The sequence below is a fragment of the Oreochromis niloticus genome, linkage group LG5, assembly GCF_001858045.2.
Source record: "Oreochromis niloticus isolate F11D_XX linkage group LG5, O_niloticus_UMD_NMBU, whole genome shotgun sequence".
Taxonomy (NCBI): domain Eukaryota; kingdom Metazoa; phylum Chordata; class Actinopteri; order Cichliformes; family Cichlidae; genus Oreochromis; species Oreochromis niloticus.
In genome coordinates this window covers 12,056,176-12,082,541 of record NC_031970.2, presented here as the reverse complement: position 1 = coordinate 12,082,541, position 26,366 = coordinate 12,056,176, and the positions used below count along the sequence as shown (strand labels likewise).

The window sequence follows — 26,366 nt, the reverse complement described above, 5'->3', positions numbered from 1 at the left end:
GACTGAATGAATAAATAAATAAATAAGTGAAGGGGTTGTATTAGTCCAGTCAAAGTCCAGACTGGCAGGACCTTTAGAGAAGTGTGCAAACGTCAGTGAACTGAGGCGACAGTGTAAAGAAGAGTGGACCAAAGTTCCTGCACAACAAGAAAGACCGATAAAGTCATACAGAAAACTTCAAGTTATTGCTGCTAAATTAGGGGTCGTACTTAGTTTTTCACAGAACTGGAGCGAGTCCAATGGACCTTAACTTTTAACATGCCTGTATATACACTATGGATCCACTGGTGCAACAGATCCAATATCAGCAGATACCAATATCTGTCTGATAACATTATATCAGCTGATAAGATGACATTTACTTATGTCATTAGACAACAACTGAACTGTGGTGTCGCATCGGTTTTTCACTGGCTAAATGCTCAAAAAATGTGGGAAGAGGTTTTTTGAATTATTTTTTATAAAGTTTTTTTGGGTTGGTTTGCTAAAGAAGAAACTAAAACTAAAACTATCAACCAAAAATTAAATAAATAAATAAATATGCATGAAGTCTTTGAACGTGCTACCTGGTGTTTGAGCTTCTTTACATGCTGGCCCTAATTAAGCCTGCCAATTTAATTTATTTGTTTTTTCACAGAAAACGAGTCGAGAAAAGCACAAACAGGGATTTTCAGATTATGGGGTCTTTGAGTAGCTAATCCTGTTTTCATGGTTTCTTTTCTTTTGGAACTAACTTTAAAAAAATGGCCGTTTGTGGAAATGTAACTCCGGTTGAGTGAATTAAGCGAACAACGAGAGGACGCAGGTGTAACGAGCTGAGGTTTATTTGGAGGAGCATGCGTTTCACACTCCTCCCGGTCAGCAGTGCGCGCGGCCGCGACAGAAGGCTCCGCCGCTGTACACCGTGAACGCGCCTCTCCATGCGGTTTTAATAAAGGAGGAAAAGCAGGAAAAGAAATATCTGTGACGAGAAGACATGAAGCTGCGGCTGAAGCCGAGAGCAGAAGCCGCTTTTATTGTCTCATCTGAGCCCGGAACCGGTGCCCGGTGGGTCCGGTTCTCCTCTCCTCTCCTCCGCTCTTTGTCAGCGGGTTCACACACTGACCACACACGGGCGGGTTTGCTGGTTTTCTCTCAATGAAGACGCTCTACCGGATACCGACTCGTTACTTTTAGGACGTCAGTGAACCGGCGGCGTTTTAATCTTTTGGTTGTTTCGTGCAGAGAGGCTGGTGGGCTTTCATCTGCTGCTGGGTTTAACCACCTTTGTTTGGAGAAAAGAAGCTGATGCTGCGGTTCACTCACACTGACGGAGGAGATTCACCCAGCAGGTCTTTAATTACCCATTTCGTTTTTTTAATCAGCCAGTTGATGCTCGTTTCTCTTACCGGGACTGTGGGAGTCTGGACCTACCACTAATGGGATCGTTTCAGCTTTTCACGCTGGATTTTTAAAGCTGTATTTTTAATTTTTGTGTGTTGTTGGTGACTCTACGTTGCGCTTGGTGTCCTCGGTCTTTTGTGTGGAACTGGTCTGTCAGTCCTGGACTGTCCTGGTTCCTTCCCGGTCCTTACCGGCCTCAGGAGCACAATGCCGGAGTGTGTGTCGGTATCAGAGTTCGTCCAGGAGGTTCAGGAGGACTGGAACTCTCCCACTACCTCCTCTTTCACCTCCAAGATGATCAGCTGCAGGAACACAGTCTACCTGCTGGAGGAGGTCAGTACTGACAGAGGAGGGGTAGCAGGTAGTGGTAGCAGTCTGAAGATGCTTATCGTGCAGATTCAACAGGACGGGTGTAGGCTACCTGATGAATGAGATTATCCGTACACGGTAAATTGATTATTTGGCTTCTAGCCTACATTCATGGCCGGACTTAAGTGCTCAGGGTCCCCGGGGAAAATGAGCAGCTGTGGCCCCCAATCAATCCCTCATACCAACCCCTCTTTGTGTGATATGTACAGTTTTTCTTTTTAACCCCGTCTCCTACAAATTACAACATTTTTATATTATTTGCATGCGATTAACAAATCATAAAGGCCTTTGCACATTAATTGTTTATACACACTTACCGTAGATGATAAACGCCTGCAAGCATGAAACAGTTTATTCCTTTTAAAATTCTTCTTGGTACAAAAAAAAAAAAAAAATGTAACTGATTTAAATTTGTCTCCTTGTGAAGCACAGCACAGCCTTTCTGCTTTGTTTAGGTGGTTCCCTGGTAGTCCTGCTTTGACTAATGGATTTTAAAACCTCAAACTTGCAAAGAGAGCAAGTATCAACTTGTGTGTCAAAGTGTAACAGCCTTTATGTCGACGATCATCGCTGTGAAGAGAGTTGGGTCAAAGAACTACAGTACAGAGTGTTCGACCAGGAGTGTGCAGGTCAATTTCATCGTGATTCATGGGGCTATGCACTAGGAATTTATTGCCACTGACCGGTTTTCATTAACTAATGATAACCCCTGGTGCTTAGCGTTGTTGGCTTTTCAGCTTGCTATTCACAATTTCATTGTAAATGTCTGTACTACTTATCCCAACCTTTTGACACAAACATGGACTCACCACCACTCTTGTTACACAGACTAATCCGCATTATAACACAGTTATGATGGTTGGACATGGACTGCTTTACCTTGATATGTCTTTTAACATTTGTTTAGTCACAGGTCTGACGACATTATGGTTTACAAAATATTATCCGTTGAGCGGCTCCAGAACTCTCGCTGCTGTGCAGATGTTTCATTATTTTCACTAAATTTCAGGGCCATTTATGAAAGAAGTTGCAGAAAATGTTACCTCTATATAATGCTATGGCAAGAAGCTTTTGACTGTCATGACTGGGTTTCATGACATTGACCACCAGCTCAACACTTGGTTCTATAGGAGTACAATGCAGGCCTCAGACAGTTTGTTAAAATTGTAATATTTCCGTAATATTTGTTATTTTTAATACACATGACACAAAACATTGATCTGGGATACAGTATATGAGCTAAGCATGAATATCATCCATCCATTTTCTACTACTTATCTGGGTCTGGGTTGTGTGTTGCCCACACCTCCTTCACTACAGTCACTGCCTCCTGCTGTTTTCGAGGATCATACTGAAGCATTCCCAAACCAAATGAGATGCATAATTTCTCCAGGAAGGCATCCTAGTCAGATTGCCCAAACCCCCTCAGCTGTTTTGTCTTAGCAGCAGTGATTGAGCTTGTCACCATTATATCGAGATCAAAGCCGCTATAGACACAGTTTCACAGCAATAAGGTTGCCTATTAATCAGAAACATGAATCTTCTTATTTACTGTCCAATTGCCCTTTGACCTAACATGCTTATTGGTGAAAAAATGTGATCATTTCTGTTAGACAAATACTTCAGTGACTGAAGCATTTGTCTAAGTCCAGCTTTTGTACTTCATTCACAATCAAAGTGTCGCTGTCACTGTGGGTTTTTGGAGGAAGACACAGAATCATGTTATGCAAAATTTGTCAAAATACAAGGGGTGCAAATGATTCTTCAAATCAGCGATTGGTAGCATGGCTAATTAGCACAAAGCTGTTCCTTAACTACTACTCATCTTATATTTGCAGATATGCTATTTACAGCCTTTCAGAACATCCTTGAATTAAAACAAAAAACAGACTGTATCTCACTACGAAGTTTGACTAAAATACCATTCTGCAGTAACAGCAGTTTCTTTTCCATTTGTCTGCCACCACTTTCACATCACCCTTATAGTTTGCATTGTGCTTGCAGGATTTCAGGAGGAAACGCGGCACAAAATCATGAAATGATTACATCCAAATTTGGTCTAAACCCCCCTTTGCATGCATATTTGCAAACATTTTGGACCCTTCATCCGTAGACTTAATGGACTGAAGCTCTTTAAATATTTACATATACAGAAGTAATTTCTTGATGTTAAAGCGATTATAAAATGTTCTAACTTGAGACCTAATCTACTAAAGGTCTTAAACAGTTTGTAAATTTGCTCTGCTGCTGTGTGAGGTCTGAGAGTTTGAATGGGGATGCCCCTCAAGCCAGCAGGCAGCAGCAATTCCCCCATCAGTGGAGCTACCGACCCCGAGCCTGGCCTCAAAAACACTGCCCTTCTGCCCCAAACATGTACCCCCAACAGAGTTGGCATATGTTACCATGGCAACAGATTAATCATTGTTCCTATTCAGGGTATGGTTATTTGATGATAACGAGGAGGGGCCAGAGCGATAATCATTTTAAAGGATGTTCTAGCTTGCACACTGGTGCTGCATTCAAAGGACGCTGAAAAACTGTAAATTACAGATTTAATTTTATAATTTGTAATTATTTATCTACTTTTCTTAGAACCACCTGTTTATAGTGACATTTATTTTATGTGTGTGAAGTTTTAAAGCCATGAATAATAAGCACCATATAGACAGTCCAAGCTTGTCCAAAGATAAATTCCCAATGTAGGCAGAGATGATTGTTATTTCACTGTTTGACAATAAAGTAGAGCATATTAATAATGCTATGAATACCCAAAAATCCTGTCATATTTGTTTGCATAATTATCACTTTTCTTCAATTTTAATGGCATTTATGTCAACATATGGGTCATAAGTATGACTTTGAAAGTCGAATGTGAAAAATCAAGCAAACCCTGAAGCTGTTTAAATGTAATTAAATGATAAAATTTGAAATTTGTTGTGCTTCCTTGACTTAACACAGTATTTTCAACCCTCACATGTCCAACTACAGTAATAACAACCATCAATCATCATTTCCACACTCAAGTTATAGTGTCAAAAAAAGTACCTAATAATCAATAAGAAGCAGCAGCGCATGAAAACTGGCAGCCTCCATCTTTCTTTTCCAAGTCACATTAGAGTCGTACGCATGGTTGCCTTCCCTTTGCAGTAATGTGGATTTAATATATGGTCTGACAGATTCAGAAATAATCATGTAGAAATCATTGTATAAACTATTAACCTGTTAATAACTGCTGAAGGTAAAAAATCAAAATCTTCTCAGAATGGGGAGAAGAGCTTCACTGTGGAGATTTTTAGTGATCAGACGATGGTTCTCACACAGGAACATCGCCGTCATCAAGTTTGTCCTCTGTGTGTATGTTGAGGTGAATTACTACCACCTCCCCTTCATGCACATGTACACACACACACATGCACACAGTGCAGGTCCACAGACTCCTCATTAATGTGTGCTTTTTTTTCAGGCTCTGGACAGCGACAGGTTGGTGCTACAGAAGATGAAGAAAGCTGCAAAAGCCAAATACACATCAGGTCAAGGTACGCACCCCAAAATATACACACTCACACATGCGCATCCCCGTATTGTTCCCTTTACTAACAGCATTTCTGTCTCAGAACACGTGTCTCATTTGGAGCAGTACATTAACGCGATGGAGAAGCTGTCGGTCAACTGTCACTCAAACGGAGAGACGGAGGTTGGCTCCGCCTTCTGCCGCCTGGCGGACTTTTCCAAAGAGCTCCTCTCTCCCATGAAAAACCTGGTGAGTGATAGCAACACAACACTGCAGGGGTTAAAGGTCAAAGCAGGTGTACTTGTTAAGAGTCACAATCTCCAGTTAGTCTAAAGAGAGTTAGGAGCTCTTAGCGGGGTCTCTAAACCCTGCAAGTGTTGCTCATACACAGACCTCCCAGTGGCTTTTGTTTGGTGATGCTTTTTTATTTAATATCAAATAATTTCTAACTATGAACTGAACCCTCTGTTATATGTTGTGTGATTCATGGTTGACTGGTCCTTCCCAAATGTGAAAAAGCCCTCTCACTTTAAACCACTCTTTAGCTGGTGTGAACAGGACTTCAAAGGAAATGTTTCCATTTCCTCTGGAAAAGTCCCTTTAATAAAATAAACCTCCAGCTGATGAGTTTCTACTTAAAAATCTGTAACCTCAGTTGATAAAACCCTTAAAAATGAGTCTTTGCTCTTGTTTGAAAAAATCTGCCTCCTTCCTTTACAGAAAGCCCTTTGTAGAGGAGCGCATAATGAGTTCATTTACAAAATGACTGACTGACCAGCATCAGCTATATGATTAAATTCAGACTTTTTGGTTATATATGTTATGGCGAGTGTATTTTATTATCCACCCACTTTCTTCAGCTTATCCAACAGGGGTTCGCGGTGTCTGGAGTCTACCCCAGGCCTAACACAGAGAAACAGACAATCATTCACACCTACAGCAAATTTAGAGCCACTCATTAACCCAACCCCATGCATGTCTTTGTGTGGGAGGAACCCAGAGAGAACCCACGCAGGCACAGGGAGATCATGGAAGCCCCACACAGTCAGTAGATTTGAACCCAGGACCTTGTTGTAGTGAGGTGACAGTGCTAACCACTGCGCAGCTGTTCTCAGATGTATTCAATCAAATTAACAAATAAAATATTTAATGGTTTATGTAGTCTGTCTTTGGACATCACAGTATTTGTAATTTTATCAGATTAGACTTTTACAAAAAATAAAAGAATATTTTCTTATTAAAAATCTCTGGACAGATGAAACCAAGGTTATCTTTTAACTGATAGGAATTAAATCCATATATTTTTTATCTAAGTTGTTATTTGGGGCATTTGAAAATGAGGTACTCATATTTGATTGCTTTAATTAAATCCACTGTGTTGGTGTACAGAAGCAACATTACTGTCACTGTCCGATTAAGGACCTAACTTAAGACCAAACCGTATATACATCTGGACAGCAGTAGACAATAGTGAGCTCGTGACACAATCCTTGTGTTATATGGTTTTGTGCTCTCTGTCATAATCACCTAAACTGTCTTAATGTTTTTCATGTTAAACAGTTCATAGTGTTACCCATGATGGCTTTGAGCAGTATGTATTTTTCCCTTTAGATAACTTATGTTTCTGTGTGTTCAGCTAAAGAGCATGCTCCACAACATCAACTTCTTCTTGGACTCTCTGGTTAAAGGAGACCTGAGGGAGGTGAAGGGGGTGAGGACATTCATTTTTGCTTACTGCATTCATACCGCCTGAATAACTTGTATGAACTATAACAGTCACGAGCCTCGGGCCAGTGTTTCTGTCAACATTTCACCAGAGTTCAGTCAAAAAAATGAATCTTTGTAGTCTTTTTTTACCGTGTTTAGCCTCAGGATGCTGCTGCTTGTGTTCAGTAAGGTTAATAATTTTAATTCCAGTTTCCTCCTGTGTCTCCTAGGATCTGAAAAAGCCTTTTGAAAGAGCGTGGAGGGATTATGAGAGCAGATTGTGAGTGACACTGAATTAACTTATGTTTATTTGCTAGTATCTAAGACTGGAAACTTTAATACGTTTGTATTAGGAGCAGGAAGATTTTTAAATCAAAGTCTTCAAACTGTGTGTGCAGTAAACAGGTGGAGAAGGAGAAGAGGGAGTTAGCTCGGCAGTATGGGATGGTGAGGAGTGAGGTGAGCGGAGGAGAGATCGCGGAGGAGCTGGAGAAGGAGAGACGCTCCTTCCAACTGAGCATGTGTGAGGTCAGTGACTCTTCCCCTTCATTTCCTTTCTTATTTTTAAAAAAATGTGCAGCTTTCCTTCAATCGCTTCTTGTCTTTTTTCCTCAGTATCTAATTAGGGTCAATGAGATAAAGACGAAGCGAGGAGTCGACCTTCTGCAGAACCTCATCAAACACTACCATAGCCACAACAAGTAGGAGCTCACACAAACACAGCTTTGGCAAAGCTACATACACTAAACTGGAATGGTTCGATTTACTACATCTTTATGTTTGTGTTCAGTTTCCTGCAGGAGTGTGTTTCCACCACTCAGAGGCTGAAGCAGTACATGGATGAGCTCAACGGAGTCCTGACCACGGTACAAGAAGTACTAACAGCAGTAACACTAGCAGCAGCCTCCAAGTGTGGCTGGCAGACTGTTAATGATTTGTACAGAGATTAAAATTAAATAATTTACTTTTTAAAAATTATTATTATGAAGAATACAACATACAGAATAGAGAAGGACATTACATGAAGTAAGAACTTAAGTGATTTACTCTCTTTTTGACTCTTCTTTTGGAGCCAGCCTAGAGGAACTATACTTTGCCGCTTGGTTGTGCTCTGTCTCTGCAGTCACATGATCAAAAGTCATCCATTCACACAGTAACTGATCAGCTCCAGCTCTCTACATGTGTAATAGTCCGTGAATCGTGATGATTCATTCCAAAATTAAAAATGGGAATTTGCTGAGTGAGATTTGGACGGTTTAAGCGCAGCAGCAGCATGTGATCCTGGATTAGCTGAGCTCTGCAGGTGAGCTGTTTGTGTGTGCAGGTGAAGCAACGTCAGGACGAGGAGAAGAGACAGCTGTGCACACTCAGAGATCAGCTGAGGCCGGTCGTCCACACAGAGCAGGTCAGAGACACAGACACATATGTGGGCTATATCACCGTTTGGACATGTAAATAATGAATGTGTGTCTGCACATATGTGTGTGTGTGTGTAGGACTCTTTACCTAAGCAGGTGTACAATATGCACCAGCTGCTGGGAGACAAACAGTACGGGACGGAGAGAACGGGATTCCTCTACAAGAAGAGTGACGGGTAAACACGCAACATAAAATAACCTGCGCGCCTTTTTAAAAATTTACAAAGCAGTGCAATTAAGTTAAATGCCTCAATTACTCTTAATGTGCGTACTGCATTGAAATATAAAGCTATTCATTTTTTCCCCAGGTAGTACAAGTAGTACTTCAGACTGATTTTTTTCAATTGCAGTTTTTTAAAAATTCATTTAAATTTTAAATACAAACGGTACCAAAGTGTTGATAAAATAGGGAAACTCATATAAACAATGTTAAATAGTTAAAAATATCTTCACCTTGACCAACATTTGTTCCTCGACATTAATAACGCATTTAGAAAAATTTACCTGACTTGTGCTCTTAATGGGGTGTCCTTAAGCTTTTTGGAGCTACTGACTGTTTGAATTTGAATAGTTCTTGGACCACTTAACCAACACCGGCCTGCAGCCTTTGGTTTAATGTTGTTATATAATCATGGTCATTGCATCATCTCCTTTTAAAGGCTTGTGTCTCATAGCTTAAGGCACTCTTTTATTCTCACTTTTCTTTCTAATATTATGACGTCTTTACCCTACAAAATGCCTTGAGGCAGCTGTTGTGAAATGGCGTTATAGCTATTGAACTGACAAGGAGCGACATTGCACATGTGGTGGCTTCGTACTTATATTTGTGTGTGTGGATTATGGAATGGCAAGGAACCCGGCCTTTGTAATTTGCTCCCTCCAGACTGGTCAACGTTTTCCAAAATAGTTATGTTGGATGGGGGAAGATGCTGCCTTTATTGTGAAAATCAGGGAGTCTCTGTGTGCACCCACAGACTGTATATAAAAGATGGATGTAGATTTCGGGTTTGAAAGGAGGTTTAAAGGGAGAGTACCTCAAACGTATGCTTTTCTAAGGCCTCAGTTACACAGGCGACTGGTTGGCGACCCACTGGAGACCAAGTTTGCTAGGGGAAAAATGTGTATTCCCTGACAGTTACTAAATTGCTGTAGACAAGTATGTGTTTCAAGCAAACAAAAGGCTACTCTGGCAATCTGCTAATCACCAAAGCTATAGTGTGGTCTTCCTTGTTATTGATAAGTTGCTACAGTGCGAGGGCACTAAGACGCTCAGTGATAGTGAGTGCTATTAGGATCACTAAAAGGACTAAAACTGTGTTTGTGTTACAGGTTGAGGAAAATGTGGCAGAAGAGGAAATGTTCAGTTCACAACTGTTACCTGACCATCGCACATGCTACTGTGAGTCTGTGTGTGTATAAATGTATAAAGAGATAAAAACAGCAGGAAAAATCTGTGTCTTAGTTTCTCTTTGCTGTCTTTGTTTTTTTAATTAATTGAATCTTATCAGTGCCGTTCTTTCTGTTTTTCAGCCGAACAAACCTCCCACCAGACTCAACCTGCTCACCTGTCAGGTTAAACCCAGCGTGGAGGATAAGAAATGCTTTGACCTTATCTCTCGTAAGAGTGTCACTAATTTTTTAAATGCTATTCTACATGTACACTGAAGTCGTACGTAATTTAACACAAGATAAAAACTGTATGTATCCAAATATAAATTAAAGTTAAATGCGTGTAATCAGTATTATGTACTGTATAAATACATCCCTGTAAATATAAGAAACACCTTGTCCTGCAGATAATCGGACCTACCACTTCCTGGCTGAAGATGAAGCTGAGTGTGTGGCGTGAGTAAAACTTTGTTCGGTCAGGTTGTTAAAGGGCCACTCTGCTAAGTTTACACATACAGTATGAGTTATGTTTTTCATATGTCACGTGTGCAGTATGATTGCACATGTGACACTAGATACTAAACATTACAAGTCTGAAAATGTCTAGTTAGACAGAAGAGTAGTTTCCTTTGCTGCTCCACCTCTCAGCTTTAAACTATATTAGCTGCTAATTTTGTAGGAGATCTGCGTCTTTAATTAAACCAAATATATACAAAATGCCCTGTTTAGACAAAGAGTTAAATCACTGACCTCGCAGTTGCAAAACAAATGTTCAGCCTTTTCTTGGCTGAAACGGTGTTAAGCTTAGTGAGCAATTTACTGCTTATGGTCCTGAATGAAGCACAAACTTTGCACCTAAAGAAGTGAGATGCATGTCTTTTGAAATGCTGTCTTAGAGAGTTTGGACTGAGATGTCAGCGGCCGACCCTCCCGATTTTCCCGGTAGAATCCTGAATTTCAGTGCCCCTCCCGAAAATCTCCCGGAGCCACCATTCTCCCGAATTTCTCCCCATTTCCACCTGCAAAACAAAATTGCTAAACCATCTTTAACAGGGCTGCCGTTTCCGGCCAGACAATAATAACAGTGACACCTCGAAATCAAGCGCGGGTATGCTACTGGCTGTGAAGCATTGCACCTTCAAATACAACCATGTGTAGAGGAGTGTTGTTGTTATAGATATTGCTATAGTTAGGGAAGAGTATCCCCAGTTCTCTGTTTATGTATATACCTGTATCTGTTGTTGTATAGGATGGTTCTATTGAACCATCACTACCATCTGTTGCACAGGTACTGGACAGCTATTTAATTTAACTTATTTTTTCCGATAAATAAACACTGTAAAATTCAAGTTTTTTGTGTGTATATGTATATGACGACCCCCCCAACAGCCCTTTTGAATGTCCCCCTAATTCTGAGGTGTCAAGGTCGGCAAGTATGGCGCCCGTGTGTGTGTTTTTAATATAGTAATTGTGGCAAATTGTTGGACTACTCTTTTCTTGTGGTGCTCACATCATCTTGGCTCTAAAAATGAGAACAAATTATAAAAAAGTGTTGTTTGTTTTCAGCTGGATGTCGGTGCTCACTAACAGCAAGCAGGAGGCTCTGAGTATGGCTCTGGACGGGGGAAGAAAAGGGGGAGGAGGGAGTGAGAGCAGCGTGGAGGATCTGACCCGAGCCATCACCGATGATATCAAACGGATGCCGGGAAACAACAGCTGCTGTGACTGCGGCGCACCAGGTAATCAAACCAACAAAGTACACTAGATGTTATGCTGAAGAGATTACTGGATTAATTGTGTCATGTTTAATCAAGTAAATAACTGACAGATTATTTTGTGGCAAATAAGACAGGTGAATGAATCGATTAGTTTAATTCCAAGCTTGTATTTAATATTTATCAGCTAAATGTTATATAATTTCTTATTAGCAGTCTGTATTTCTACAATCAGGTGGTTTGTGTCAAGGTAGGCTTTTATTGTGAAAAAATCTGCAGGAAGTATTCGGGTGAGCTCTCTCTCGCTAAATGAAAATAAAACTGAAGTTGTCATTTTTTGGCAACTTTGTCAATAATCACATCGATAGCACTCTGGGTCCCCTTCCCTCCTACTGTAAAACACATGTAAAAAACCTCGGTGTCTACCTTGATGGTTCTTTTAAATTGAATAAACAGGTGAGTGCAGTAGTCCAGTCCTGCTTCTTTCAGTGAAGACAGCTAGCCAAGGTAAAGCCATAGCTCCTGGTTAATGTCTTTGAACGTGTTATTCACTTTTTCCTTACTTGCAGATTGGACTACTGCAATTCATTTTATTTTGGTCTCGACCAGGCCTCCATTCATCGTCTTCAGATGGTCCAAAATGCAGCTGCTCGCCTGCTAACTGGTACCAACCGGAGAGGCATATAACCTCAGTTTTAGCTTCTCTACACTGGCTTCCTGTCTCCTAGAGGATCCAATATAAACTTTTACTTTTTGTTTTTAAGTCGCTTGAGCCCCTTCTTACCTGTCTGAGCTCCTTTCTGTTTATGCTCCAGGAAAAACCATGAGGTCTAGCTCAAAATTAATGCTGTCCATCCCAAGGACTAATCTCAAATCTCGTGGTGATAGATCCTTCTCTGTGGCAGGTCCCAGACTTTGGAATAGTCTTCCCCTAAATATTAGATCTGCACAAACACTTGATCAATTTAAGTCACTATTAAAGACACATTTTTATGCCCTGGCTTTTAACACACTACGACCCAAGCATTTTGGTCTTATTTTAATAGTCTTAGTTATTGTTTTAATTCTTTTATTGTCCCATCATTGTTTTATATTGTTACTATTGTTTTACATTGTTTCTTTTTAATGGCATTTTTATATTGTTAAGCACTTTGTGCAGCATCGTCTGTCTGGAAATGTGCTATATAAATAAATTTGACCTTGACCTTTGACCTTGACCTCTCTTACTGTAGATCCTGGGTGGCTGTCTACAAACCTGGGTATCCTGACCTGTATTGAGTGTTCAGGCATCCACAGGGAAATGGGGGTCCACGTCTCCAGGATCCAGTCTCTGAGCCTGGACAGTCTGGGAACCTCAGACCTGCTGGTAGGTCAGACCTGTTAGCTAATGAGCTTATCAGTCATGCTGTCCAGGTGTAACTGAGTTCACTTCTGAAATGTTACTGTGCAGGGCATTTACATGTGCTCAGCTGAGAACTGTCGTTAGCATCTGTGATAGTTTCAGTTAGCTTTGTGAACAGTTATCAAAGACATTTCTAGAGATAAACTCTCAGGTATTTTCTACATTTTGGTTTTTTTTTCATGGTGTGCATTTCCATTGCTCTGCAGCTGGATCTTTACTATTTTAGTGCAATGTGGTTTATTCTGACATATGTATTGTTACATGTTTGACATTTAGTTAAATATTTTCTAACATGGTTATTTAATGTTAATTCAGAGAGGAGATTTCTATCCATGCAAGACATAATAAGTTCCAATTCTCAGTCAGCAGTGACCTCTGACAAACTGAAAAAGATTGTAACGTTACATCTTGATGCATGCTCAATCATCCAGGTAAGTAAATCCCCAAAAGTTGATTCTGTTCATCTGGCCGTAGCGTTTTCAGTGGGAGAAACGTTTCATCACTCACCCAAGTGACTTCTTCAGTCTCAGCCGACTGCAGGTTTCCCCAACCTTATAAACAGTACATTTGCATAATGAATGAAACTAGCCATGAGTCACTTGGGTGAGTGATGAAACGTTTCTCCCACTGAAAACGCTACGTCCAGATGAACAGAATCAACTTTTGGGGATTGTAATGTTACGCTACTATTTTTATCATTTAACTCAATCCAGGTGGGATTTGGTAATGAACTGGCTTCTTACCTACTGAAGTACATAATATTAATCATCTGGGTTTTTTTTAAATAGCCGAACACAATGTAAACACAGTGTAGTGTCCCCCAACTAATCCAATCTAGCTTATTGTGAGGTTAAAAATCATGATGATTCTTATTTTTGATACAATACCCACTGAATGAGTATTACATGGCCCTCATGTTGTTTGCCCTTGAGTGTGAGCTCTCTCTCTCTCTCTGTATCTCCCAGTTGGCCAGGAATGTCGGTAATTCTGGTTTTAATGAAATACTGGAAGCCAACCTGCTGAGTCCGTCACTGAAGCCCTCCCAACACAGCCACATGTAAGACACAAACACAGGTGCACACACTCATAGGAAATATTTCACACTCTAACAAATCTGATGCCGTATATTTTTGACGTGCAGGCCTGAGCGTAAAGACTTCATCCTGTCAAAGTATCAAGATGTTAACTTTGTGAGGCGGAGCCATAGCTCTGCTTCGGCGCTGCGACTTCGTCTGCAGGAGGCGACCAAGAGCTGCGATATCTACACTCTGATCCAGCTGTACGCTCAGAGGGCAGAGCTGAGCCAGCCACTGCACACACACATACAGGTAGCTAAACACACTTTATACAGGCACACTGTGCATGTTGGATTGCACGTACACACGTACAGATAAAAAAAAAAAAACAGGTATAATCAGCGCACAGATTCATTAAGATGCGAGGTATTAATAATCTGGGAACATCATAATCTCAAGAGATTGTTTTCTTGCCATCAGGAGAAAGGGGAGACAGCGCTCCATTTAGCTGTCCTACTGGCTGACAGGACATCACTGCACATCCTGGACTTCCTGGCTCAGAACTGGTCAGTCTGCTATGGAAACCTTTGTTACACCTCAGTGTGTGTGTGTGTGTGTGCGTACCTGTGTGTTTACCTGCATGTTTTTCTTTTCTTTTTTTGTCAGCTCCAATGTTGATATACAGACATCAGCGGGAAACACGGCGTTGCACTACAGCTGTCTGCACAACAAGACCGACTGTGTGAAGCTGTTACTGAGAGCCAGAGCCAACACACACATCAGTAATACACACACACACTTGTATAATGTATCTGTCAGAGCGCTCATTTTTCAGTTAACCTCTACACACAGTTGATGCTTATTTAATGTCATTCTGATATAGCATATGAGAAGAACGTCAGACTCTTGACATCCAAAATAATCCAAGTTCACCAGGATTAGTGTCCCAAAGATAAAACTATTCATTTCAAACAACCACATCATCCAGAGGTTCACTGTAAGGATCGCAAAGACAAACTAAAGATAACCTGAAACAGCAGATCAGTGTCTGTGGAGCTGTAGGTCTCCAGCCTCACTCTCCATGTAGAGTCACCTGCCTTCAGCACCTATGCCCACCGACTCCAGCCAACAGATGAGGCCCAATAAAAAAAACAACAAAACAGGAGGACTGACAGACAATAAGTAAAACACACAGTATTTAGTGTCCTGATATTTTGAATATAGTATAAGTGAAGATTTTTTTAGAGCTTTTTACATGAAGAATATTTTTGGTGACTTGGGTAAACTGCTGATATTTAGTAATTATTTCATTATTAATTAATATCTTAACTGTTTATTTCAGAGAACGAGTTAGGAGAAACTGCTCTGGATGTGAGCCGCAGGTTGAAGCACACCCATTGTGAGGCACTGGTGAGGTCATTGCTCTGATTACAGATTCAGTAACCACCTGTTATACTGTGTTATCACCATATTTGACCAAGATGGCAGAGGACTAAATTACTAGTTTTTTATTTTTAAAAAATGTATTTAGCAAGATAAATGATGGTCTGTTACTATAATTAACTGCACAACAATGCATCTTATGTCTTTAAAAAGGTGTCAAACATGGTTGAAAGCTCCAGTTTTGTGAGTCATATAAGTGGAGGTGAAGGCTAGCAGACTATCTTGTCTACAGTCAGCTTAAGTCACCTACCTGTTAAATTTATTCTGTGTTTTAACTCGATTTTGTGTTGCTGTTGTAGCACTTAATATTCTTATTTATTTTATTCTGTTGTAGTAGTTTGTGACTGCTTGCCTGTGAAACTGTACTTACTTGCGTGTTAACCAAAAGGCCCTGATAAAGTTTCACATTGAACACCTGTGTAGTTTTTTGTAAAGGAGTAAAACAGACACAGAGCTGAAACTAATTATTTTAGCAAGTTGTAAACAAGTGAATTTCTGCTGTAAAATCTGGCATTTTAAAGGGAGTCTATAGAGAGGCACGTAGTTTTTGGAGCTATCCTCAACTAACCATCTTTTACTCTCAGCATGGATTGTTAAGCAGCATGCAGTCAAATACTGCTCAAACCTGATTGGTCAGTAGCTCTTAAAGCCTTTTCCCTTGTCTTTGAAGGTGCCCCTCATTTACAAATATTTTACTGTGTGTGTGCAGTTGCAGAAGGCCCAGTCCAACCAGTTTGACCATCACGTCCATGTGGAGTACGAGTGGAGGCTTCGTCATGATGACCTGTACGACAGTGATGATGACTTTGATGACAAGGTAACCATGGCAATTGACAGCCTGCTGAGTTGACATTCTTGCAAAAAAATGTCCTCAGAGTAATTTAAATGATGTCACTGCCTTTTCTTCATGTTCTGCATTCATATATAAGTATAAGGGGGATCTGTTACTTGTATTTATAATTTACTCTACTCGTCTTCATGTGCTTCATCCTCTGTTTCAGAATGGTCCGTTGAAAAAGGAGCGCTCCACTTCCTCCTCATCCTCCTCTTTCACCCCCTCCTTCTCCTTCTCCTCGCGTCCCTTCAGCTTCAGTCAGTCCAACTCCTCCTGTGTCTCGTTGTCCTCCTCTGGAACACCTGGAGGACCAGCTGGAGGCCTCCTCAGTGTGGGGAGGAGACTCGCCATGGCTATGGAGCTTCACAGCCATCCCGCTGGCTCCGTCCCCAGCCCACCACCTCCTCCTCCATCCTCCCCTGCGCCCCCGCTGCCTCCCAGGGTCAAAGGTCATCTTATATAAACATTTTTTAACTGTTTTATCTAGTTCAAGGTCTTTCTTTGGCTTTACCTGCTGCCTGAATGAAAAACCTCACTGCTCTCTTTTGGCTTTCAGCTCCCAATGTTCCTCCTCCTCCACCTCCGTCTGGGGGAGATGGTATGGGGGAGGAAGAGGAGGGAGAGGGAGAGGTATTCTTTCCCTTGACAGGAAATAGAAAGATTACCCCTCCCTCTCCCATCGCCGTCCGACACAAGAGGAGCTGCTCTGAGTCCAGTAAGCACGGTAATATCTGAGAGGCACACTATAATTAATCAGTCAGAGGGATACTGTGTTATTAATTCTGTGTGTGTGTGTGTGTGTGTGTTCGTGTGTGTGGGTGGGTGGGTGTAGATTATGGGTTGCCAGCCAGTCCCAGGATATACAGTGGTCCAGACTCCTCCTTCAGGAAGTGTGTGTGAGTATCCACAGCACTGCATCGAGCACATCCAGGAAGAATCTGGCTCATAACCAGTGTTGTGATCATCGTTGCAATAGCTGCTGCAATGATGATGATCACAACACCGGTTGTGTCTCTTTATTATTATGTAAAGGTGTTTTTTTTTCTTTTTCTTTTTTTTTGTATGAATACAAACTCCAGGAGTACTACAGGAGTTTGTATGTACAGTCCAGTGTTCTAAAATGGTCCACTGAATTTTGTTGTGTTTTTGTATCCTAGCTTTGAAAAAAGAAAAGCTAAAGTTTGATCTTTGCTGATGAAGCTTATATTGGATATAACTGGATGTGCGATGAAGGGATGTCTCACAGACCGAGGTGCTATTCAGCTCATGCTGTTGTTCAGAATTCAAACCCGTAGTACAAAGCTTTAAGCAAAATAGAAACAAATGAATTTTAGTAGAGATCCTAAAATTTTAATTTGTTCAAAATCTGTCAGAGTAAATTTATTGGGACAGATATCAGATATGAATATTGTTGGTTTATTATTTCATACATGATTGTAAAAGAATTAAAGAGGACATAAAAGGTTAAAGTTGGAACTTTATTCTTATAATTATGAAATAAACAAAGTGAAGCAGTTTCTACTTAGATGAATTGAGACTGTACTGACCTCTGGTGGATAGGAGGTGAAATACAGGTCAGTGTGATGAGCTTCAAAATACCACAGACAATAACACGGACTCCTTCTCCTCCTCCCTGTCTGTCTCTGTTTCTCCAGTCCAGCTTCTCCTCTCAGCTCACTGACTGAACGATCTGACAGAGGTACTTCCTGTCTCAAAACGTCTTCTGAGACCTGAGTCTGTTTTACGTATCAAGAGTCTGTTAAATCCATTATGTTAAATATATTATGTCTACCTGTGAGAAATGACAGCGTGCACCTACAGTCTTTAACCAGAGAGCAGACAAAATCTGAGGATACATTTTGGCTTCTATGAGTTTACACTGACTTCTATGATGGTTGTTTTTTGATTAAAACAAAATGTATCTGCAGTTTTAGTGAAAATTCCAAAATCTTATTTGAGAATTTGCTGCTTTTTCTTATATACAGCACGTGTTTGCTTTTGACTGTTCCAACAAAATGGTTATTTTATCTGACAAAGAAGTGACTTGAATTTAGAGGTTAATATTCACATTATTTAATATATGCAAACATGTATTACTTTACATGCACAAAAACGCAGACACACTGTATTCCTTTAACAGGTTTTTCTTGGTTTTCCACATGACAGACACATGTATATGCTAGCAAAACAGGGGGCTACCAAAAAAAATTTAAAACTTAACTATGTCTGATTAATAGTGCATTTTAATGTTTATTTTTTCTGTATTATGAAATTGTAAAATATATTTTTTTGCTTATATTTAATGTAATTATTGTCCCTGTATGAATGAGAATGTACTTAAAAACCTGAATCTTTCTGTCTGAGGTTTTCGGAGGGCGGACAGTGAAAGTGGCCCCTCCCATTTCCAGATTCTCAACAGTAAGGCACCAATAAACGGCTCTCCATCCAATCAGCGCTCTCAGAGCTTTGAAAGTGAAAGCAGAGGCTCCGCCCCTCAACCACTTCCTCGTAGATCATTGGTGAGATCTTTGAAAACATTTAACTTCCCATCAACCTTGCAGTGTTTTTATTTTAGGAAGGAAAAACACTGTGATACATGAGCAATAATGTTACACATGATTTGGTATGTATCGATTAGCCTCGAGGAGCATCCAGTCGTCGGGTTCAGGCGCTGTATGACTGCCAGGCCGACCACCATGACGAGCTGAGCTTTTCTGAGGGCCAAGTGCTGGTGGTCCTGGGACAGGAGGACAATGATTGGTGGGTAGGTATCAGTATCACTAACCCGACCTCTCATTAGAGCCTCGGCCGGCGGATTGTCCTCTGATATTAAGTCTGTACTTCAACTGAAATGAATGAAGGAATCTCCATCATTTTAAAATATATAAAATAGATATGTATGTTAGAGCCTCCAATGTGTAAAAATACATAAACATTGAACTGCATGAGTGCAAGCACATATGCCCAGTGGCCTGTTCTGGTAAGGAGAATTTAAAGCTTAGAGGATAAACTTTGGGTTTAGCTGGATTTTCACTGTTAACAAAGGTGGTTCAATTCTTGCTAGGATACATCTAACCTGTACCAGAGCAGCTTATATTTGTCATCAGCATGTATGAAATCAAACTGCTATTAACCAATTCTCTGGAAAAAATGGCATCACCATTTGTGAAAGTGCTCTCGAACCTCAGTAGCTTTTATAGATCATCTTTCTATGATGAGCATTAAAAAGAAATATAGATTTTACAAAGTATACGTTTTAATGTTGATATTACCTTTGCTTAAAAAGTTACAAGGGCTCAAAATCAAATCTTTACCCCTCCCTTAGAATAAAAAATAAAAAGTACATAGTACGAAGGTAAAATTTTGCAGTGATCCACCCAAGTGGCTCTGTCAAGAGATTTATTCTAAAGACACTTCTTCAGCTGAGAAATCAGAGAGGAGAAAGACACAGTTTTACTTGCAGCAAGGGCAGTCACAGAGCACTGGCAAACACACACACCCATATTTTGTTTACAAACTCCATTGTGGTTTATTTCACACCTCAAACATTTAGTAAACAATTAAGCAAATACAAGTAAACGGCAATAAATTACATGTAGTAATAAAATATACTACTAACTCTTTTACGCTGCGTCCACACCTACACGGGTATTTTTGAAAACTCAGCTGTTTCTATGCGTTTGGGCTTTTCGTCAACACGTAAACGGCGTTGCGATTCACCCAAAACGGAGATTATTTAAAACTCCTTTTTTGCGTTCACGTGTGGACGAGGATTACAGAGTTCGTCACGCAACGTCAAAGGTATGTGCCTCTTTTCACGTCACGCTGTGCGCCACGTTATTGTTTACATGAGATGAATTGCAGAATGGCAGATAGAGACAAAATACTGTTAATCTGACTATCTTCAGGTTTTACACGCTTACATACACACGCAGTTACTGTCCCTCCATTTAGAAAGGCAGAGGCCTCACGGTGTAATTATTTTACGTGTAGTTGTTTTTTTTCCTGTGTAATAATATTCAACATTGCTATCAATACATTTTTCAAAAAATGTCTCTCTGTGCAAAATGGGTTTAAAAACAGACAGCTGTGGGATACTGTTTGTCCGTGATTTGAACCGGGGGAACAAATTACGGCAGGATCAGCCTGATATTATTTGTATCCCACTGTAACTTTACTGCATAAAGAGCTAACATGTCCAAAATGTCAGGAGTAGTTAGTTATTACAAGAAGTGTTTGTGAACTAAAAATCAAGAATGTGGGATACTGTTTGTCCGTGATTTGGAGAGCCGAAACTAATTTTGCAGGGGAGACCTACCTTGGCACTTGTGCAGGTGAAGCCAAAGGGAAGATATGCTTCACCATATTTTCTAGTCTTTGGCTTGGAAGGAAGTTGGTTTGGAAACATATTTGGCGATGCTTCATCTCCTGCTTTGTGTTTGTGTGGGAGCCCCGTCAAAAACCTGTCCATTAGCAGTGTCCAAGCGCTCTTTTTTTTTTCTTCTGGGCGGGCCCCACACTTTGGGAACCTCTGGTTTAGTGGAATGTTGATACGTGAGCGCGCGCGCGTGTGTGTGTGTGTGTGGGAAGCGGCTCCTTTTCCTGGTAGGGGAGTGTACTATCGCTGTGGGAACTGATAAAAGAGAACAGAACAAGTAACAACAGTCTAAGTCATCGAAAGGTTATTATGCAGTATTCTATCACATGTAAACTTATATCATTAAAAGCTTATACTGACTACTAAGTACAATTTTCCATTGACAGGCTCCCACTCTTCAAACCTCTGTTTGACTAAATGTCCAGTGAACATTAAGGTAAACATATCTCTCTCTCTCTCTCTCTGTGTGTGTGTGTGTGTGTGTGTGTGTGTGTGTGTGTGTGTGTGTGTGTGTGTGTGTGTGTGTGTGTGTGTGTGTGTGTGTGTGTGTGTGTGTGTGTAGCATGGTTACATAGAGGAGGAACCAGACCAGAGAGGGTTGTTTCCTTCCTCATTCGTCCAGCCGCTGACTGACTGATGTGAAACCAGGCCAGAACTGGGCTGACCTCAGACGAGCACAAATCCAGATCACCGCAGAGCTCTGGAGAACCAAACCACATGAGAACACCTGATCTGCAGGTGGACCAGGTCAGATGTTCAGAGACTTCAAATGTTCGTGGTCCTGACACTGTTGTCACAGCAACCGGTGTTCCTCATGCCTTCAGTTACCATGGAAACATTATGGATGACCTTCAGTGAAGACAACACATTATTTTTATGTGGCTCCAGTTAGGTCAGGAAGAGACCAATGAGACCGCCTCGGACAGACCAAACAGCCAGCACTCGAGGCTGCTGTAGCCAGTACTTTATTTATTTACTTAAAAAGCAAAATAATATTTAAGCACAAAGGGCAAATCACAAGAAACAGCAATCCCCTGGACTTTTATTCTGAAGGTAATCTGGGACTCATTTTCTTTTGACTTTATTTATTTATTATAATTTATTTATGTTTACTGAATGTGTGGCGAGCCAAAACACACAAGCTACTGCTGCCACATTTTAGGTTCGATAGACCCGGACTCAGGCCATATTATTGATCGGATTTGTTGGTTACAGCTGCTTACCCAGATAGCACAAGAGACTCTGAGATACCAAGGACCAAAGCTCTAAAGTGAGATATGAAAAGTGGACTTCACAGGAGACTCACATTTCCTTCCAGTTGCCTTCGATGTCTCAAGATATCACATTGCCTCAGTGAACACAGCAGTGTGTTGCTGCCACGTTTGCGAAATGAATTTACTCAGTGGTCAAGTGTCAAAACTTCTCATTATAACAAGTTACTTCTTCGTGATTAAATAATTCTGTTTTAACAAGAACCTTTGTATTAACATTATAACCAGGGATGGAAAGTTTTATTTATTCATTTTTATTTGGCTATTAGAGAAAAATAAGACCTAAAATTCAATGTCAGTAAAAGTACTGAGTTATTTTAGACATATTTAAACTTTTAAGCAACAATTGAAAAAAAAAAAAAAAGCTTGTGTAATATACATATATACTCAAGTAATGGCATCAAGCACAAAAGTAAAGCACAAAAATAGATAAACTTGATACTTTAAGACAATAGAATTTAATCATTGTGCATAGCCTGCATGTGTTGGATATGACTTTAAAGCTTTAAGGGAGAACACAAATCTTCTTAATGTATGTTCAACAATATTTGGATAAGAATTTTTAATGTTACATGTTTTATTTTCCCAGTAATCATTTCTGTAATTCTTTTATTTAGGCCGTAATAGTGAGCTAAGCACAGGAACTTCATTTAGCACATTTTTGAGTAAAACTTTATTTAGTAAACTATAGAATAAGTTCTACTGAGGCACCATGTTATGTGGTACATTTAACAGAGGCAAAAAAACAAAACAACAAAGGGCGTTGTGTGCTGGACGTCCTGGCATAATGTAACTAACAACATTTAACACCCATTCAGACTAAATTTAGAACAGCTTTTTGCTTTTTTATGGCATTATTTGTACTTTAGTGACCTCGGCCACTCAGCTTTACTACTTCCATTCCTGGTTACAACAATATATCAACTTATAATAACCCCTAGCAAAAAGTGTGGAATCCTTGAAATGAAAAAGAATTTAAAAAAAAGTAAAAAGAGTCTTCTGTCTAGCAAATGAACAAACTGTTTAATTGCTCTGGCTTTATGAAACATCCCTCAACCAAATGTAATACTTTTTTGATAAAGCAGATCATCAAAGTACCTCCTCAGGCTTGTGCAATGGCCTGAGCACATGTACTGGAAGGGAAACTAGTTTTGACAAGGGGGCATTTAGCTGTCATTAAAAAGAAACATCTAAGAAAAAAGTGTGTGGGGGTTACACAAAACTTTAAAGATAAACGAGCAACCGTATCCATAATTATGGATGAATGACCTCTCCTTAGTTCCAAAGAAACACTAAGGAGAGTACTTCCACAAGTCTGACTTACTCAGGCCCATGTGCTCCTCCAAATGTCAAACTAGTTACTGCAATTGTTGCAGAAGCAATGAGCTGCTGTACTTGAGCTGCAGTAAGTCAAGCATGATTCAAATTAAACACTGTTGAAAAATTCAGCTGACCTTTGTGAATAGATCCCCAAAGCCCACCCATAACATCAACACTGGGTTTCATCCACACACAGAAAAAAAAAAAAAAAAAAGAAAAAGAAAAATTCCTATAAGCCGATTCCAGCTTTCCTGTGTAACAGCTGACAGATGAGCCTTGCAGGTTGGAGAACTCTTTTCTTCCCTAAAATAATTTTGCCTGGGGCTGTAATAAGACGTTTCCTTATAGCATCTCTGTATAAACTTCTTGATTTTTTTTTTCTAAAACATTTTCATGAACGAAAACAGTTCTTGTTAAAACATCTTCATTTAAAGAATTTGGCATAGTGGCAGAAATTCATTGGCGTAAGAATCAGCTTTTATAGACCAACTCCTCCACAGACGATCAATTCAGCTCTTACCTCCAGAGTACGCACAATTTTTCAAAAAGAAAAAGAAAAACCCATGAATTCAGTTTGTTTTTTAAAAATGTTTTATTTCATTCAAAGTGACAGCGGTGGATTCATGATTTTTATCTGTTGTTTCAATGCTTCTGTAAGTTCGGCCTCTGTAAATGGACTGATAATCAGCATGTTTGTTAAATGAAACTTACATGACGAGCTGAATTAAAGCTATGGTACCACAGGCCGCACACGTTTGGTCACCTGTTGTCACTTTGTACTAAATCTACAGCTCATATACAGATGTTTATAATGGAATTACGAGCAGCTGACTAAGTGGATTTATCTGCACCTAGCAATGGAAATAAAACTCTACATTTGAAGACTGCAGAGAGTCTGGTGAGCACAACTTTGGATTTAAAGTCACAACAAACTCCTCTGTCAAAGGTGAGGAAGTAAACTTGCTTACAACAATCCAGCTCAGGACTCAGAAGGGCTGCTGCTCTGTCGTTTTATGGCACATTAAAGCATTCCTCATCTGTGTGTAAACTGGATAATTTCCCAGGTAATTTGGCAGGAAGTTTATTTCCTGGACAAGGCAACAAAGTGTTAAATCTCAGCAGTGAATGGAAAAAGTTTAGAGCAAGCAGCAGATGTTTCATATTAAAATTAAGGCTTCTGGCGATGCAGCAGTTGGATTTACGAGACACTGACTTGTTCCAGACAGATAAGGGTAAACTCAAAGTACCCTCAAAACTGCACTCACACTAACACCAATGACAGAGCTACATCCTCCAAATGAAAATTCAGCATTTGATTTTTTGAGAATCCTCAGCCTGCTTCAAGGGTTGCTTTTTTATTCCTCTATTATTGGTATCTGACTTTTTCCTTTTCTTTTTCTTTCAGGCACTAAAATAAATTAAAAAAAAAAATCCTATCAACTTTGTACAATGACACTTAGCAAAGAGGAGTGTTGGACAACACATTGTATGAACACTTTTCTTTGGAGCAGATCAGTTAGGGCGGCTTCACACTGGCTTATTTGTATAAATCTGCATCTATATTGTCACCACAAATAAGCCTGTTAACACTCAAACCTCATTGCTACAGTAAACTGTTTGTTTCTTACAACAGTACACATAAGCGCAGAATTACAAAGCAAACAGTTGTGTTCATCAACTTCTGTGTGGTTTTAAAAAGTACATCCAGTAGGGGGCAGATCAGAGACTCTTCATGACAACCTTAAACAGTCCACTAAAAAACAAAACAAAAAACAAGATAAAAATGTCCCCCAGTTTTTACTGGTTTTAAGCCCAGAATGTAATATCTATATTTACCTCCTGCCCACGTCGATGATGGCGCATGTGACCCAACTGTGTGAAGCCCAAAAGCTATGATTCCTCAGACTATATAAAAGACATAATAGCTTCTGTGACATCATCCACTGGTTTCTGGGCCGTCACCATTTTATCTTGGTTAAGAATCTGTACTTCTAGACTGTAATTAGTGCAAAGTTACAGACTAATAAGGTAAACCTCTCCGATGATCTGTGTCACACTTGAAAATGTATGACTTGTTTATTTCCAAAGTAAACCAAGTAGTAAAGTTGAGTTCAGTGTTCTGAATTAGATCACAGATCTGCCTGTGTCGACATGCTTGTTATTCAACGCTGCCGTGTTCCTTTTCCCTAATCTTTAGAAAAACCACAAAACCCACATGTTCTCAAGGAGGAACTACTCATACTACTATGACGACTGCTACTAATATAGAATTTCTTACTTAATGTCAAGAAGGAAACCCAAAGTCGACAGGCTTTTCTCTAAAGGCCACTTTAGGCTGGCTTCAAAATTGAATAAATTCACATGTAGGCAGTTGTAACCGCCTAATTCGACTAATAACACGGCCTGATGTGTCATTAGTTTTACTATCAGGCAACACACAACGTCTGTGGTCCAATTTTGGTGAGCAAAAGTTTGTGTATTTTTGTTTCTCAGTCTGTTGCTTAGCACTAATATAAAGTCTAGTTACTAACCAGGCTTGCAAACATCAGCGGGTAACATAGCCCTCCTCCCTCTCACCCCCCAAAAAAGCTTCAAAGTAGCTTTAAAAAAAGGAAGTGTGTGGTTTCACCTTCAGACCCCCCCCCCCCAAAAAAAGGGTGAGAATGTTCCCAAACTGCTCTTGGTGGTTAAAGTCATTTCACACAATCTGTACCTGGTATTTGTACATTCACAGTACTGGGCTGACAGCCATCTACATGCTGTGAAATTTTTGGTTGTTTTACATCAAGTGAAACTGAGCTACATCATCTACTCATCTGCCCACAGCGCACACAGGTGATGCTGCAGAGCGACTTTGTCCTTTTCAGGTTTTGTTTAATAAATCTTTAAAGTTGTGTGTGGTCTTCTTTTTCAGCTTAATTTGCTGAGCTTTGTTTACGAACTAAAAGACATCTTCCCATGAAGTTCAACAGTAACCGAATCATATCTGAAGAAGATTGGTAGTTTATACTGACACTGAATTTACATGCTTTTTGCTGAGTTTATTTAATAATAATCATCACGAGGTGCACCTAGCTCAAGTTACAAGCTATGTTAGACTAAGCAAAATTAACATCCTGGAACTGAACTTGGAGAGCATAAAGGTCGTCACGCTCACCTTTCATTCTGAGTACACATTACACACAAGTTTTCATATTGGAGTGCATCTG

General features: G+C 40.0%; 2 protein-coding genes across 6 annotated transcripts in view; one reads left to right on the top strand and one right to left on the bottom strand.

Annotated features, from left to right (window-relative positions):
* Window positions 1-873: 873 nt before the first annotated feature.
* On the top strand, window positions 874-24,291 carry unm_sa1614 (un-named sa1614). 3 transcript variants are annotated; one of them, XM_025907146.1, is made up of 28 exons: window positions 874-1,716; window positions 5,216-5,288; window positions 5,367-5,512; window positions 6,900-6,974; window positions 7,201-7,250; window positions 7,369-7,498; window positions 7,586-7,671; window positions 7,761-7,836; window positions 8,295-8,375; window positions 8,467-8,564; window positions 9,718-9,787; window positions 9,919-10,006; window positions 10,185-10,233; window positions 11,344-11,516; window positions 12,725-12,858; window positions 13,860-13,951; window positions 14,036-14,222; window positions 14,394-14,476; window positions 14,577-14,692; window positions 15,253-15,320; window positions 16,063-16,170; window positions 16,355-16,637; window positions 16,745-16,912; window positions 17,021-17,084; window positions 17,844-17,887; window positions 18,553-18,707; window positions 18,827-18,952; window positions 21,129-24,291. In XM_025907146.1, exons 1-28 carry the CDS (start codon window positions 1,591-1,593, stop codon window positions 21,201-21,203), a joined length of 3,024 nt encoding a protein of 1,007 aa, XP_025762931.1. In that variant the 5' UTR covers window positions 874-1,590; the 3' UTR covers window positions 21,204-24,291. The 3 variants fall into 3 exon arrangements, with proteins under 3 accessions (XP_025762931.1, XP_019214660.1, XP_005469725.1); XM_019359115.2 differs by having other exon boundaries at window positions 14,391-14,476; window positions 16,745-16,903; XM_005469668.4 differs by having other exon boundaries at window positions 14,391-14,476.
* st3gal8 (ST3 beta-galactoside alpha-2,3-sialyltransferase 8) overlaps window positions 24,043-26,366 on the bottom strand; it is a 25,640-nt gene continuing 23,316 nt past the window's right edge. For all 3 annotated transcript variants that reach the window (XM_005469669.3, XM_005469671.3, XM_019359116.2), the window contains one exon: window positions 24,043-26,366. This exon is cut by the window's right edge and continues 1,398 nt beyond it. The gene's annotated coding sequence lies outside the window, so the exon portion shown is untranslated.

Bases quoted from the DNA above. Each gene is read 5' to 3' on its own strand.
- unm_sa1614 (XM_005469668.4), top strand. From the start codon at position 1,591: ATGCCGGAGTGTGTGTCGGTATCAGAGTTCGTCCAGGAGGTTCAGGAG. The intron at 7,837-8,294 runs GTACAAGAAGTA...TTGTGTGTGCAG, and splicing joins TCAACGGAGTCCTGACCACG to GTGAAGCAACGTCAGGACGA. The intron at 10,234-11,343 runs GTGAGTAAAACT...GTTTGTTTTCAG, and splicing joins GATGAAGCTGAGTGTGTGGC to CTGGATGTCGGTGCTCACTA.